Raw genomic sequence first — 16,845 nt, 5'->3', positions numbered from 1 at the left:
ATTGTATGTATTTATTTGAGAGAGAGAGAGAGCAAGCACAAGCAGGGAGAGTGGAAGAGGGAGAGAGAGAAGCAGGCTCCCCGCTGAGCAGGGACTCGGACATGGGGCTTGATCCCAGGACCCTGAGATCATGACCTGAGCCAAAGGCAGACGCTTAACCAACTGAGCCACCCAGGTGCCCTGCTATTACCATTATTATCCTTGGTAACAATATTTATATTTTTGACCACCAATTTTCCATTTCTGGACATACTGGCATCCACACATAGTTCTACCTTGAACTACCCCTACTTTAGATTTCACACCCATTTCTTTCCAACTGTTAAAGTCCTTCTACTCATCTTTCTTAGTCATGAAAACTCCCAGAAACTTCTATTAACTTGTCTTAAATCACTGATTTTATCCCAATTCATTCAAACACCAGCAATTAAACTTCCCAACCTTTAATTTTAATGATTTCCTAATATAATTCTTCAAGTCTTAGTCAGTCAAATCTTAATCTTTTCACTTCTCTTTGGACATATACACTTAAAAGCCCTCCTCAATGCCCAGAGATCAATAATCTTACTTGTTCTCTAGTAATCAAATGAAGTTCATATTTTCCATGAAGTCTTCTCCTGTCATTATAGAATAAGCACATTCCATCCTACAACCAACTTCCTCCCGCTAAACACAGTAACTCACAAACCACACAAATCCTAACTACTTTACAAATTTGCTTATCTGGGCATTTAGTGAGAATCTCTATTTTATATGCAAAAATACATGCATATATGTTACCTCCTCAACTCTATCATAAGCTCCTTGACAGAAGTGACACCAATTGAAGTTGACAAAATACTAGGCATTTATTTCAAAACTTTGCGTGTATTAACTCATTTAATCTTTATAACAACCCTGAGGCGTAGCTTTGTTATCGTCATTTTATATCTAAGGCAGAGAGAGGTGAAGTCAAGGCAAGAATATCTTTGCCATAGATCTAAATATAAGAGTTATAAAATAACTGTTGAATGGGAGTACCTGGGTGGCTCAGTTGGTTAAGCTGCTGCCTTTGGCTCAGGTCATGATCCCAGGGTTCTGGGATAGAGCTCCACTTTGGAGCTCCGCATTGGGTGCCTTGCTCAGCAGGGAGCCTTCTTCTCCCCTGCCTGCCGATCCCCCTGCTTGTGCTTGCTCTCTCCCTCTCTCTGTCAAATACATAAAATCTTTTTTAAAAAATTAAAATTTAAATTAAAAAAAAACCCTGCTGAGTGAATGAAATTACTCATATCATTTTGTAATCTTGCTTTCATTTCATGAATGACTTATAAACACCCATCTTGAGTTCCTTTTTGTAAATATTGCCAAATAAAGGTACTTCATTTCTACTACTCAAAACTAAAACAGGATCATGCCAACAGTAATGGTCCAACAAATGCTTACTAAGAGTAAATTTGGGAAGACATTTTATGTGGCTTCTGAATACTATTTTAATACTATAAAAGCATTCATATTTTACTTAGGGTGCTCTTGGTTCTACATGCACATTTTGAAGTAACTTCTGAAAATTAAGTAGCATTCATCATATATCTACTTGTGCACACCATTTCTGATTTATAAGCATTGCAGTGAAAGAGTATCTAACCTATGCTGACTAACAATTAGTTACTAACAAGTTGTGTGCTCTTTGGAAATTCAAATTTATGTCTTTGGGACTTGCTTATCTATAAAGAGATGGAGCTGGGCTAGAAAAAAACTGGCCTTCAGACAGGGGATTCTACAGGGGTCATTCACTTATAAAATTAGACTACTCTAAGGAGACTGTAAGAATGAAGGAAATCCTATTAATGTCAAAAGGAATATTCAAAAAACCAAAGCTAAAGTCACATGGAAATGGTAACTCCAATTATGTGCTGGAGAATCTACTCTTCCACACAAAGAACTCCTACTTGTAACTATGACTAAATAATGTCAATAGGAAAGTTGGGGTCACTCTCAGTGGTGTCCCATTTTCTCATGTAGCCTCTTTATACACAGTGCTTCAATTAATTTAAAATGCAATTAAAACCTCCCGAAGCTGAATACATTTGTTCAGTATCAGTTAAGTATATTCATCCTTTGTGGAAAAAAAAATCATAATCTAGATAAGTATGAAGCAAATATTCTTTAAGAAGAATTAATTTAAGTAGAATTATTACAAATACTACTAATAAATGGTTGGAAATCATTTTTACCAAAAAGGTATAATAGTTGTAAAGAATCACCTTTTAACGCATCTACAAGAATAGTGAATTTAAAATGTCTTTTAGGTTATATTCTTTTGATGCATATTAAATATGCACATCAAACTCCTTTGAAAATTTCGTTAAGGTAAAAATTCCCCATTCCTTCCTCCCCTACTTATAAATAGAAGGCTCTTGAAATTAAAAACAAAAACAAAAACAAAAAAAAACCCTCACAAACAGGAAGCAAAAAAGCAGGTAATCAGATCTTTTGTTCCTTGTCCAGGTGTGATCTCTTCACTCCAGAGGAAACCCTAAACTCATTTCAGCTCCGTTCAAGTCCAAAATACATTATGTAAGTCAATTCAAAATCATTAGGTAAATACGTAATTTAGATGATTTTAAAAATATGAAGGCCTTATAGCAAACTACTTCTTCAGAAACTGTTATTGTGATACCCAAATTTTTCATTTGCTTTAAACTGTTTACTCCTATCCCCTTATAAAAATATACCAAACAAAAAGAGAATTTTAAAAATTTGTTTAGAATTACCATTATATAAGTATTACATAGATATGAATGTAGAGAAAAGACAAAATTATGTAGAAAATTTGTAACTGTGTCAGATATATATATGCACACACATATAAATACATATACATAATTTCAATGACTTTTACCATTTTTCTTTTGATTAAAATTTTAAATTTAGTACATGTTACATATAATATATAATAGAAATATAAAAATACAATTACAGCCAAGCTGTTTCTTTAAAGCTAAATAGGTAATGAACAATAGCAACATTGTCCCCAAGATTAGTATAACTTGAGTCTAATATTGAAAGGGCTAGTCAGAGTATGCAATTAAAATATCCAACCACATTCAATTTTGAGTATTATAAATAAAAACATTGTAAAACATAGTCATATATTTTAAGTTATGTGGAAATATCACCATTTCTTAGAAGGAAGGGATAATTAAAATCTAAAAAATAATAGATGGTCTCGGTTTACAATTAAACCAAAAATAAAGGATCAGGAGAAAGGAACCTACCTTCCATTGCTCTTTTAAAGAAGACCTTACAGCTCCCGCAGGTGAGGACACCATAATGACAGCCTGATGCTTCATCTCCACAGATTAAACAAATCTTCTGAGGTAATGACTCGAAGTTGTACTGTGGGCTCTGGCTGGCATCTGAATCCGGCCTTGAAATGCAAAACAAAGTACTCCATTTATTTTTAGGTGCACCACTAGCTAATACTAAAGTTTTCTTAACAGAATTGACACAGTGAAAGGGGATTTTAAAATAGAAGTGAATGTATACACACCCTTGAAAGACATGCAAATTAAACTTGGTGTACTGTTACTGGATTCACCACATTTGCAAGTTATTAGTCATTCATCAGCAGCACCAACATAAAAGAATATATAATTTTATGTTCAGGAAAGCAAAGGTTCATTGGTTCTGTTAAAAAAATATTTCTGCAAAACTCCTTATATAGAACAATAAATTTACTCTTTGAAAAATGAAATGTTATTCCCTTCCTGTAGCCTGGGTAACTATAAACACGGTTTTAAGGGTTCAGTGGTACTTAGCAATGCTTTTGTTTTGAGTTTTTAACAAACCCCTAATGATTGTTTACTTACACGAGTATATGTGTTTGCCATTTTAAAGAATTGTTCAATATATTGACACTGTTTTGCCCATTCACAGCAATAAGATTCTAAAGCGAACATTCTTTAAAAATTCCACTACTTCAGTATGTAAATCAAAATGTTTTTGAAAACCTGTGTGAAAAAAGTTGTAGCGAAACCGAAACAATCTATTATTGTATTCTATTAATACAGTGCACTGGTAGTGATTGATGTTTAAATCCATAATGTAAACATATTACACACAACTTTAGCCTTGAGATTCGTATGAAAATTAAGCCATTAAATGTCCCAATCCGTGAAGTTATGCTTTCAGTTCTGGCAAGCTACCATACATCAACTACCACCCCTCCAGGAGGATCCGTGCCTTAAAGTCTCTTCTCCAAGAAAGACAATCCCGGTAAATGTCCTTCTAAGAAAATAACCGTTTTATAAAGCCCCCAACTCGCTGCGCTTTTTCCGCTCCACTGCGGCACCTAGAATGACGTTGCACATTTTAAATCAGGGCTAGTTTTGCCTCGCAGATTTGGAAAGTTTAGAAAATATTTTTGAGGAGGCACGCTCCAAAAAAAGGCATATTATGCGCCCCCTTTGTGTCCCTAAAATAGTAAGGAGAGGAGGGAAGTAAAAGGAAACCAAATTACCCTTGTGCTCCGCCCCGACCACCCATCCTCTTGAGGCCACTCGGGTGAGTGGGACCCTGAGGGCCAAAAGCTAGCGGCGACGAACTGGCTGGTCCGCTATTCGCGAGACTCATAGGAATCCCCGCGCCCCGCCCGGGGCCCTTACCTCAGGTAGTTGAGATAAGGCTGGTAGACCTGCGGCAAGCCCTCTTTGAGCACCGCGGCCTGGTAGCCGAGCTGCGGGAGCCCGTTGAGGCTGAGCTGCGGGTAGAGCGCAGGGGCCGCCCCCGCAGCGACAGCAGAAGCGGAGGTGGAGGCACCGTCCCGGGGCAGCAGGCAAGCGCCTGCGCCTGGCGCCTTGCAGGGCGGCGGAGCAAACGGGCCCTGCTGGGGCGGCGCGCCCTCGGCTTTGTACAAGATGCACTCTAGGGTCGACCCCGACGAGGACACCGAGGAGACAGAGGCACTGGCGGGTGCGGCGGCCACCACCGCCGCTTCCGTGGGTCTGGACGATGGAGCTCGCGGAGGTAGCGGCTGCAGAGCCAGCGGCAAATCCGGGAAAACAGCGGGATTAGGACCCGCCACCAGGTATTGCCGCGGGGAGCGCACAGCTGCCTCGGTGCCTTCCTCTTCCTCCTTGATCTTCAGGGCAGGCGGCTGGAAGTCGCCATAAAGCTGGAACCCATCGTCCTTGGGCTCGGCGTCGGGCGGGTATGCACAGTCGGAGAAGTCGCTGGCAGCTACCTGGGTGGACGAAGCCGAGGGCGAGCCCCGCGGCGGGGCAAAGGCGCTGATAGCCGCAGCCCCGCCGTCATAGTTCTCCCCTTCCAGCAGTTGCCGGGTGCGGGCGGCCAGGAAGGCCGAGTTGAGGGGCAGAATGGGCACGTGGATAAAATCCATCATCGTGGTGGCCAACGGGGAGCACCCGGGCGCCGCGGGAGCGTCCTGCTCCGCCAGGGAGACCTTGGGAGCCAAAAAGCGGGAATCTTCCTTGGGGACCAGGGTGACGCCTCCTGTGGCCACTCCAGGAGCGGTGGCCGCAGCTCCTCCTGCAGCTACCGTGCCTCCCAGAGGCCGGGATCTGCCTTTCAGAAGCGGACCCACGGAGCCCTCGGACTCGAAGCCATCCTCCTCCTCTACGTCCACCACAGCCGGCTGCGGTGTCGGTTTCACTGCTGCCCCCCGCCAAGGAGGGTTCCCAGAGGTCAGGGGCAACAGCTGCCGGGACGGTGACAGGCCCCTGGGCAGCACTTTATGGGCAGTTGCCCTCCCGGAGCTGTCGCCAGCCTTGCTCTCTGGCCGGCTCATCAGCGGGGACGACACCCCCTGGGTGGTGGGGGCAACCCGGGGTTCTTCGGGAAGCTTGGAGCCAAACAGGCACCAAGGGCTGGTGGACTCACAAGCAGGAGGGCTGGCGTGGCTCTGCCCCGGGCCTGCGGGCTCCAGTAGCGTGTCCAAGACACTGTCCAGCAGCCCTCTGTCTTTTTCTGGGGGTCTAGAGCTGTGAGCTCCTGCACCGCTTGTGGCTTCTACTCTGGGATACGCCCCCTCCACGTCTGACAGCGGCTGCTGGTCCTGAGTTTTCCCGTCCGCGTTCTGTCCCTGGCAGGGCCGAGGGAAGAGCAGCCCGTCTAAGGAGATGGGTATGGCCGAAACTACAGGGGAGGCGTCCGAGGTCTGACTCGCCTTGAAGGAGCCAGCGTCCCCGCGCCCCGACAGAGGCGATCCGACCCGTGTGGGCGCGCCGCCCGCCACGTGGGGAGCCTGGGAATCCTTTGCCTTCGGCTCTGTCATGACGACCTGAACTCCCCTTTTTCTCCTCCCCTGTCCGTAAGGAGGAGGGATAGAGGAAGGAGGAGGAAGTGTGGGAAATATAGGAGCAGCGGGAGGAGAAAGTTAAGTTGAATTTGGCTGGACTCTGTGGGGCGGGGTGGGGGATCTCCACCTCCCGGGTCGGTAGGGGGCGGCGCTGGTCAGCTACTGCCTTTGCCCTCCATCTGGTAGGCAGAGGAAGGGTGGCAGTCAGGTGGGGAGAACAGGAGAAGGTAGTCTCCTAGCTGGGATAGTTCTCCGACTTCAGTCGGAGGACCGGAGGCGCAGAGTACTCACAATTCCAGCACTCGAGTGGCGGTGACTTCGAAAGCAATTACGTGCGCGGCTCTCTCTCCCGACTTTTTCTCCGGCTTCAAAGCGGAGCGTGTCTTGTAGCTCCCAATCCCTGACTGCGTTCCACTTTCCTTCTCATTAAAACTTTGGGGCTACTTGGACTTCTCGCTACAGCCCATTCTCAAAAACAGTCGGGTTTCTGCCTCCTCCCAATAAATAGCGGGCGACAATCATCCCTGGAGCTCTCACGTTTCTCGGCAGTTCAGGAGGACGTAACGTCTGTACTTATATATTTCACTCAAGTGCTGAGGGAAACTAGTTTGCATTGAGAATGCTGCTTACACATCATATCCTCGAACACAAATAATACTAAGCTTAACTGGAGTAATGACAGCTGTAGCCTGGCCCCACCGCTTTCTAATGACGCCTCCGCCCTATCGGGATGCCCCGCCCAAAGCCCCTCCCTACACCAATGACGCACCTGATCTGAAATTCTGGATTTGGTGTCCTCAACCACTAGTCTGAATTCCACTCTGAACGGCAGGTGCTGTGGAATGGAACTTCATAAACATATTAAGATATTGTACTACCAATTAAGAATCATGCTCAATCTAACTGGAAAAACGAATGGATTCTTTCAGGATTTCAGTTTTGTAAAGATTTAACATGGAGAAAGATATTGGCTATGTTAAAGAAGATATCAAGGATGATCCTAAATAATATAAAAGAGATTCTCTCTGTTATGACTTCCATGAAAGTGAGTACTTTCAAATTTCTCTTAATACAACCAAGATGTCCTGCTCCTCTGGAACAGTCCTCAATGTGGCAGAGAAATTTGGGAGTGGAAGGTAGTTGATAATACCTCTTCACCGGTTCTGAAGTTTAGAGGTTGTGTGTCGTATCTTGATTTGTCTAAGGAATTTATTCCAACTTTTATTAACTAGTACTTTAAGGAAAGTTTCCCTTAGCTCCAGCTTATATTCTGTGCTATATCATAAGTCCCTCAAGAGAGATGGTGAATAGTATTTTCTCCCCCAACATATTTATTCTTAAAAATAATTATCTTTGAGGTTTATTGTTTAAGAAGATCACCTCTTATTTTATAAGATATAATAGGGAGAGGGGGAGAATATTGCAATATATTTGAGGTACTAACAATCTCTGCTGAACCCAAGACCATTGGTTATCTTGATGTCATCCTAAATGCCATGTTCAAAACTGAATTAATCATTTAAAAAGTTCCTCAAGATCCTATCTGTGCTGATGCCCCACAGGTTCTCTCAGCCAGATATAGAGAATACAGTGGAAGATTCCAAGACTCCAGGATGGGCAGAACTACTAGAGGTAAAGATCTTGGATCCCTAAATCACCTGGGGCAGGTCTACGTGAGTGAGAAATAAAGCTATATGATGTAGGCCACTGGATTTTGGAATTGATTGTTCTAACAATTAGCTTATTCTGACAAATTTTGAATATAAAGGAGTTAGAGAGGTAGAAGAGGGGTGAAGCAAATTCTAGGAAGCAGATAGAGATGTCCATAGGACATCAAATGGGAAGACATAATATGGGAACTGCAAGGATGCCATTCATTATAGATGGAGCATAGGGTAAATATGGGAATGGAAGGGGATGAGACTAGAGAGGTGAACCAATTTATTAATACTGCCATTGTTGCTTTCAGGCTTTTTCTAATCTATTTTAAACCACTTAACATATTTTATTGAAATATAATTCACATACCATATAGTTCACCCATTTTAACATACAATCTCATGGTTTTTAAGCATATTCACAGTTGTGTAACCACCATCACTATCAATTTTAGAACATTTGCATTACCCGCAAAATAATCCTCATACCCATTAATAATCACTCCTCAATCCTCCCACCCCAAATCTACCAGCAGCCACAATCTACTTTTCTTCTCTCTGAATTTACCTATTCTGGGCATTTCATGTCATATAAATGGACTCATACTGTATGTGGTCTTTTTTTGATGGCTTCTTTCACTTAGCATAATGTTTTCAAGGTTCAGCCATGTTGTAGCATGTATCAGTACTTCATTCTTTTCTAAATAATATTTCATTGTGTGGATATACCGCATTTTATTTATCCATTTACTGGTTGTTGGACATTTGGGTGGTTTCTACTTTAGGTTATTATGAATAATCCTCCTATGAACATCCATGTATAAGTTTTTGTATGAACATATATTTTCATTTCTCTTGGATATAACTAGGAGTAGAATTGCTGGGTCATATGGTAACTCTAGGTTTCACCCTCTGAAGAACTGCCAGACGGTTTTCCAAAGAGACCACACATTTTATATTCCCACCAGGAGTGGATGAGGGTTCCAATTTCTCCACATTCTTGGCAACACCTGTTTGTCTTTTTTATTATAGCCTGCATAGTGTGTGTGAATTGGCATCTCATTATGGTTTTAATTTATATTTCCCTGATGGTTAATGCCATAGAATCTGTAGAATTTGTACCATCTGGAGAGCACTACCAGGTAGTCTTCTAAGGCCTTTACATGTGTTAATTTATTTAATCCTTCAACAGTCCTGTAAAGTAGACACTATTATCTCCATTTCATAGTTGAGAAAATTGAGGCATCGAGTAGCCCAAAATTATAAAGACAGTAGCATAGCCAGATTTGAACCCAGGTGATCAAATGTCAGTCTTCTTAGGGGTCTGAGTTTTAAATAGCAGATGGCTTAGAATTTGGTTTTCAGATTGCTATAGCCATAAAATTGGCACTAGGCTTCATTTTAAATGGCAAACTGTATTTGGCTCAATTTTGACTGGTCATAAAAATTCCCTTAAGCTAACAGACTGACTAGTTTGTTTCCATAAGATTTAAAATCTTGAGGTACGAAAACAATAATAAAGATGCCCAGCACTTCCTTTCATTATGCCATGAAATTTAATGCTGGGTGATGAGGCATTGTTCGCACAGTAATTCTCAAATATAAGAATTTTGAGTGAAACAAAATTTACTGGTTAAATTCGGATGTGAGAGGGCAAACTCCAAATATTCTTGGAGACTATTTTTGGAGAAGAGAATTCAAATTTAGAAGTTTGTTTATACTTTGAAAAAAAAAGCTTTATTAAAGTATAATTGTCAAACAATAAGCTGCACATATTTAAATGTACATTTTGTGAAGTTTTGACATATTTATGTACCTGTGAAACATTCACCACAAACAAGATGATAAATAAACCCTTTTGCACCAGAAGTTTCCTCACACCACTTTTTAATCCCTTCCTACTGCTCTTTCCTATCCTCTCCCATCTCTGTCATTCGCCATTTGTCCCCAGGCAACTATTAATCTGCTTTCTGTCACCATATATTAGGTTTTGTTTTTTTTAATTCATAGCTGATTTATTAAACATGTTAAATTATACAGCTGCATATATTATTTGGGACTGTCTCCTCTAATTTTTTTTTTTACTGATAGCCTTTACTTTTTAGAACAGTGTTAGATTTACAGAGAAATTAAGCAGATAGTACAGACAGTTCCTCTATATCCTCTGTATAGTGTCTCCTATTAACATCTTATATTAATATGGTATATCTGTTATAACTAATGAACTAATATTGATATAATTCCTTAGTTTCTATCTAATGTTCTTTTCTTTCCAGGGTGTTATCCAGGATACCACATTATACTGTTGCCATGTCTCCTTAGGCTCCTCTTGGCTGTGACAGTTTCTCAGACTTTCCTTTTTTTTTTTTTTTTTTTTTTTTTTGATGATGTTAACAGTCCTGAGGAGTCTGGTATGGCATATTGCAGGAAGCCTTTTTAACGGAATTTTATGTTTTCCTCATGATTAGACTAGGCTTATGGGTTTTGAGGAGGAAAATCACAGCAGTAAATACCATATTGATTACATGGTACATACTGACAACCAGACTTAATAATATTGATGTTAACCATAATCACCTGGCTGACATAGTATTTTTCAGGTTTTTTCAATGCACAATTACTCTGTTTTGTTTTTTTTTTTCCCTCTTTCCATACTGAGATCTTTAGAAGGAAGTCACTATGAGTAGCCCACATTTAAGGGAATGTGGGGGAGTAGGGTGTTATGCTTTTCCTCCTTTAGGGTGGAATATATACATAACTAATTTGGAATTCTTCTGCATGGAAGATTTAACTCTTCTTCCCCATTTACTATTTCTTTGGTCTTTTATTTATATCAGTATGGGCTCATGGATATTTGTCTTATATTTTGGATTATAATTCAATACTACTTTATTTTGTTGCTCAAGTTGCTTAAGCTTTGAGCGTTGGGAGCTTGTGTGTGTGTGTGTGTGCGCGCATGCGTGCGTGTGTGTGCACATTAGTGCGTTAGTGCTTTCTTACTTCCTACCATTACAAGATGCTCCAGACTTATCTTGTCTATTTCCTGCCCCAGTCCTAGAATTAGTAATTTACTGGAAAATGATATTAGAAATGAAGATTGGGTGCTAAATGTGTTCTACATTTATTTTTATTTCTTAAAACCTTATGTAATGCAGTGTATGCTTTTTTTTCATTTAGCTTCTTTTATTCAGCATAATTATTTTAAGATTCATCTACATTGCAGTATGTGTCATTATTCTTTTTACTGATGAATAGTAATCCATTGTGTGGATATACTATAGTTTGTTTATCCATTTACCTGTTGCTGAACATTTGGATTGTTTCCAGTGTTTTGATATTACAAATAAAACTACTATGAAATATGTGTACAAGTGTTGTATGGACATATGTTTTACTTTCTCCTGAGTAAATACCTAAAAATATAATGGCTAGATAAATGGGTAGGTATACATTTAAATACCAAATAATTTTCCAAAGTGGTTGTATCATTTTACATTCCCACCAGCGGTATATTACAGTCCTAATTCTTCCATATCCCAGACAAAAATTGGCATGGTCAGTATTTTTAATTTTAGCAATTTAGCAAGTCTAATAGATATGTAGTGGTATCTCATTGTAGCTTTACTGCATTTCCCTAATGACTAATGATGTTAATGATGTTTTCATGTGCTTATTTGCCATTTCTGTATCTTCTGTGGTGTGTCTGTTTGAATACTTTGCTTTTTAAAAATTGCATTATTTCCTTATTGTTGAATTTTGAGAGTTCTTTATGAGTTCTGATGTAAGTCCATTGTCATATATGTGATTTAAAAATACTTCCTCCTAGTCTGTGCCTTATCTTTAAGTTCTCTTAACTGTCCTTTGAAGAGCAGATGTTTTTAAAATTGGTAAAGTCTAATTCATCAATTTATACTTTTATGAATTGTGCTTTCAGTGCCATAGTTAAAAAATCTTGCTTGTTGCTGGAGGGGAGGTGGGGGGGTATGGGGTAATTGGTTGATGGGCATTAAGGAAGGCCCTTGATGTGATGAACTCTGGGTGTTATATGCAACTGATGAATCACTGAATTCTACACTGAAATTAATAATACACTATATGTTAACTAGCTTGAATTTAAACAAAACAAAATAAAAATAAACATAAATTAAAAATAAAAGATCCTGCCAAACGCAAGGTCACAAAAGTTTACTATTGTGTTTATTTCTGTTTTTATAGCTTTTGGTTTCACATTTATATCTGTGAATCATTTTAAGTTATTTTTTAATATAGTATGAAGTATAGATCAAAGTTTTTTTGTTTGTTTTGCATATGGATATCCAGTTGTTTGTTCCAGCACCAGTTGCAGAAAGGAATATCCTTTCTAAATTGCCTTTGCACCATTGTTGAAAATGTTATTCATGTATATGGGGGTCTCTTTCTGGACTCTCCATTTTGTTTCACTGTGTTATTTGACAACCTTTAAGTCAACATTACACTATCTTGATTGCTGTAGCCATATTGTAGGACTTGGATGCTTGAAGTGTTACTGCTCCAACTTTATTATTCTTTTTCAAAATTATTTTGGTTATTCTAGGTCTTTTGCATTTCCATATGAGGGTTACAGAAAGGAGGGGGTGAGGGGATGGGGTAACCAGGTGATGAGTATTAAGGAGAGCATGTGTTATGATGAGCACTGGGTGTTATATGGAACGAATGAACCACTGAACACTACATCAAAAACTAATGATGTACTATATGTTGGCTAACTGAACATAATTTAAAAAAGGAAAAAAATTAGAATCAGTTTACTTATTTTTATTTTTTTATTTTTATGTTCAGTTAGCCACTGTATAGTACATCATTAGTCCTTGATGCAGCGTTCAACGATTCATTATTTAAATACAACACTCAGTGCTCATCACAGCATATGCCCTCCTCAATACCCATCACCCTGTTATTTCTTCAAATGGGGCTACTGTGATAATAATTGGGATTGAAATGAAATAGATCAACTTGGAAAGGAATTGAAGTCTCATCAACATTAAGTCTTCCATCTTTATTTCTTTAGGCCTAATTTCTCTCAGTGATGTTTTGAAAATTTCACTGTATAGATCTTTCACATCTTTTGTCAGATTTATCTCCAATTATTTCATATTTTGATGCGATTATGAATGGTCTCTGTACAAGTTTTCTATTGCTTATAAATAAATCACCACAAACTTAGTGTCTTAAACAGCATCCAGTTATTATCTCAGTCTCCATGGGTCAGGAGAATGGGCATGACTTGATCTAGCCATAGTACTGAAAGTCCTAGCCCTAGCCCTACTGCTAGGGCTCTTATGGCTACAATGTATGGATCAGGCAGGACTGCATTCCCATCTGAGGCTCAGGGTGTTCTTTCAGGCTCATGAAGTTTGGTGGCAGAATTCCGTTCCTTGAAATTTTTGAACTCATGGCAATTTTCATCTTTGAGGTCAGCAGGAGAAATTTACTCATGCTAAAATTTTTAAGGCCTTCTGCCCACTTAAGTCAATCCACCCAGATAATACTCATTTTGATTAATTCAAAATAATCTGATTTAGGATCTTAATTACATCTGCAAATTTCCTTTTACCATAAATGTAACTAATCATGGGAGTAAAATCCATCACTATCATTTTGACAATTGTATCCACATTCAAGGAGAGGGAATTATACAAATCATGTACACTATGGGGAAGGAATTTTGAAGACCATCTTATAATTATGCCTAATTTTTGTTTTATTTTGTACATTTCTAGTGTTTATAAATACAATTGACTTTTTTAATTGGAATGATAGGAGTGGGGGTCCTTGGTGGTTTCCTGATTTTAGGAGGGAAAACATTCAGTCTTTTATCATTAAGTATGATGTTAGCTGCAATAGATTCTCCTTATCAGATTGAGGAGGTACCCTTCTATTCCTAGTTTGCTGAGAGGTTTATTAGGAGTAGATGTGACCTTTTGTCAAATAATCTTTCTGCACCTTTTGAAATTATCATATCGTTTTTCTTTTTTAGTTTGTTAACATAGTGAATTATATTAATTGAGTGTTTAATATTAAACCAACCTTGTATTCCTGGGATAAACCTACTTAGTCATGATGTAACTTTTTTTCTCCAAGATATTTTGTTTAAATTCCAGTTAGTTAACATATACTGTAGTATTGGTTTCTGGAATAGAATTTAGTGATTCATCACTCACATATAAAACCCAGCGCTCATCCCAAGTGCTCTTTTTAATGTCCATCACTCATTTAACACATTCCCCCACCTACCTCTCCTCCAGCAATCCTCAGTTTGTTCTCTATATGGTTTGCCTCCCTCTCTGTTTTTATCTTATTTTTCCTTCTCTTCCTTTTGTTCATCTGTTTTGTTTCTTAAATTCCATGTATGAGTGAACTCATATGGCATTTGTCTTTCTCTGACTGACTTATTTTGCTTAGCATAACACCCTCTAGTTCCATCCATGTCATTGTAAATGGCAAGATTCCACTCTGTTTGATGGCTGAGTAATATTCCATTGTATGCATATGTGTGTGTGTATATATATAGATATACACACATATACATATATGCATATGTGTATGTACATGTATGCATATATGTATATATATATCACATCTTCTTTATCCATTCATCAATTGATAGATATTTGGGCTCTTTCCATATTTTGACTATTGTTGATATTGCTGATAAACACTAATATTATTGATAAACATTGGGGTGCATGTGACCCTTGGAATCAGTATTTTTGTATCCTTGGATAAATACCTAATAGTGCAATAGTGGGTTGTAGGGTAGTTTTATTTTTAACTTTCTGAGGAACCTGATGTAACTCTTTATATATTACATTTGTTTGTTAAGTACTTGTTCAGAATTTTTAAATCTCCATTCATGAGGAATATTGGTCTGTTCTCAACAAAGTAGGATAGAGGAAACAAACCTCCATATAAAGGCCATATATGAAAAACCCATAGCTAATATCATCCTCAGTGGGCAAAAACTAAGAGATTTTCCTCTATGGTTCTGAATGAAACAGGGAAGTCCACTCTCATCACTGTTATTTAACATAGTACTGAAAGTCCTAGCCCTAGCAGAAAAAACAAAGAAATAAAGGGCATCCAAATCAGCAAAGAAGAAGTCAAGCTTTCACTATTGCAGATGACATGATACTCTATATAGAAAAGCCAAAAGACTCCACCAAAAAATTGCTAGAACTGATAAACAAATTCAGTAAAGTTGCAAGACATAAAATCAACACACAGAAACCAGTTGCATTTTTATACCAACAATGAAGCAGCAGAAAGAGAAATCAAGTAATCAATCCCTTTTACAATTGCACCCAAACCCATAAGATACCAAGGAATAAGCCTAACCAAGGAGGTAAAGATCTGTACTCTGAAAACTATAGAACACTTATGAAAGAAATAGAGGAAGACACAAAGAAATGGGAAAACATTCCTGCTCATGGATTGGAAGAACAAATATTTTTAAAATGTCTGTGCTACCCAAAGCAATCTATACATTCAATGCAATCCTTATCAAAATACCATTAGCATTTTTCATAGAGCTGTAACAAACAATCCTAAAATTTATATGGAACCACAGAAGACCCTAAATAGCCAAAAAAATGTTGAAAAAGAAAACCAAAGCTGGAAGCATCACGATTCTGGACTTCAAGCTGTATTACGAAGCTGTAGTTTTCAAGACAGTATGGTACTGGCACAAAAACAGACATATAGACCAACAGAACAGAATAGAAAACTCCAAAATGGACCCACAACTATATAGTCAATTAATCTTCAACAAACAAGGAAAGAATATCCAATGGAGTGGCAGTCTTTTCAATAAATGGTGTTGGGAAAACTGGACAGCCACATGCAAAAGAATGAAACTGGGCCACTTTCTTATACTGCACACAAAAAATAAATTCAAAATGGATGAAAGACCTATATGTGAGACAGGAAACCATCCAAATCCTAGGGAGAACAGACAGCAACCTCTTTGACATTGGCTGCAGCAACTTCTTGCTATACACATCTCCAAAGGCAAGGGAAACAAAAGCAAAAAGCAAGATAACAAGCTTTTGCACAGCAAAGGAAATAGCCAACAAAACTAAAAGGCAACTCTAGCCCAAAGTTTGCACCCCCAGCTCTTCAGGGAGCCCTCACAGAACAGTAGTCAATTTCTTTTGTCTCCCTGGTTTCCCCCAAAACTCTATTCATAAAGACTGTGACTGAGTGTTTTTATCTCAGGCATGTGACTGAGTTTCAATTCTCGAAATTTTATGGACTCCTGCAGCATGGACCTGCGGTATTCCTCCTGGGGGTGGGAGGCAGGTTTCACCACACTTCTGTCTCTTGCTGGGCCTCTGCCAGGAGAGCGGGTGCAGGACCATGTAGTGGCTTACAGTTTATGGCAACATCAAGCAGGAAGCTGGTGCCTAGACTCACTGTTTTCAACCTAATCTGATGCCTGGGAACTCTGCCACACTCAGGCACCACACCATCCCACCTGGGATTCCACTCCACTTCACCACCTGAGCACTTTTAAGCCAGGGATGTCCCCCACTATAGCAGATTTCTAAAAGTTCTGATTTTGTGCTCTGCTGCTTATAATACTTCGCGGTAGCGTCCTTAAGCCATATTCTCTGCTATATCATCCCAGATTTAAGTCTCTGCACCTCCTACCTTCCGAAAAGTGGTTGGTTTTCTATTTATAGAATTGCAACATTTCTTTTCTCAGATCTCTGATTTATTCTGCAGGTGTTCAGAATGATTTGATAACTAGCTGACTTCCAGGAACCAGATGAACTTACAGTCCCCTACTCCTCCACCATCTTAACTCCTCAGCCATATACTGCTTTTTATAGCCATGTCAGGTAAAATATA

The 16,845-nt window shown here is 39.2% G+C and overlaps 1 protein-coding gene across 2 annotated transcripts in view; it reads right to left on the bottom strand.

Moving 5' to 3' along the window:
• Positions 1-6,274, bottom strand: part of PGR (progesterone receptor) — a 115,746-nt gene extending 109,472 nt beyond the window's left edge. For both annotated transcript variants that reach the window (XM_025893652.2, XM_025893653.1), the window contains exons 1-2: positions 4,647-6,274; positions 3,258-3,409 (exon numbers count right to left, since the gene is read on the bottom strand). In XM_025893652.2, the coding sequence (XP_025749437.1) occupies positions 3,258-3,409; positions 4,647-6,274 (1,780 nt within the window). The remainder of the gene's footprint in view (positions 1-3,257; positions 3,410-4,646) is intronic.
• Positions 6,275-16,845: the final 10,571 nt, after the last annotated feature.

This window comes from Callorhinus ursinus, unplaced genomic scaffold (assembly GCF_003265705.2).
Source record: "Callorhinus ursinus isolate GAN/ISIS: 27379988/994484 unplaced genomic scaffold, GSC_fseal_2.0 scaffold19, whole genome shotgun sequence".
Taxonomy (NCBI): Eukaryota; Metazoa; Chordata; class Mammalia; order Carnivora; family Otariidae; genus Callorhinus; species Callorhinus ursinus.
This window is presented reverse-complemented; position numbering and strand designations above follow the sequence as displayed.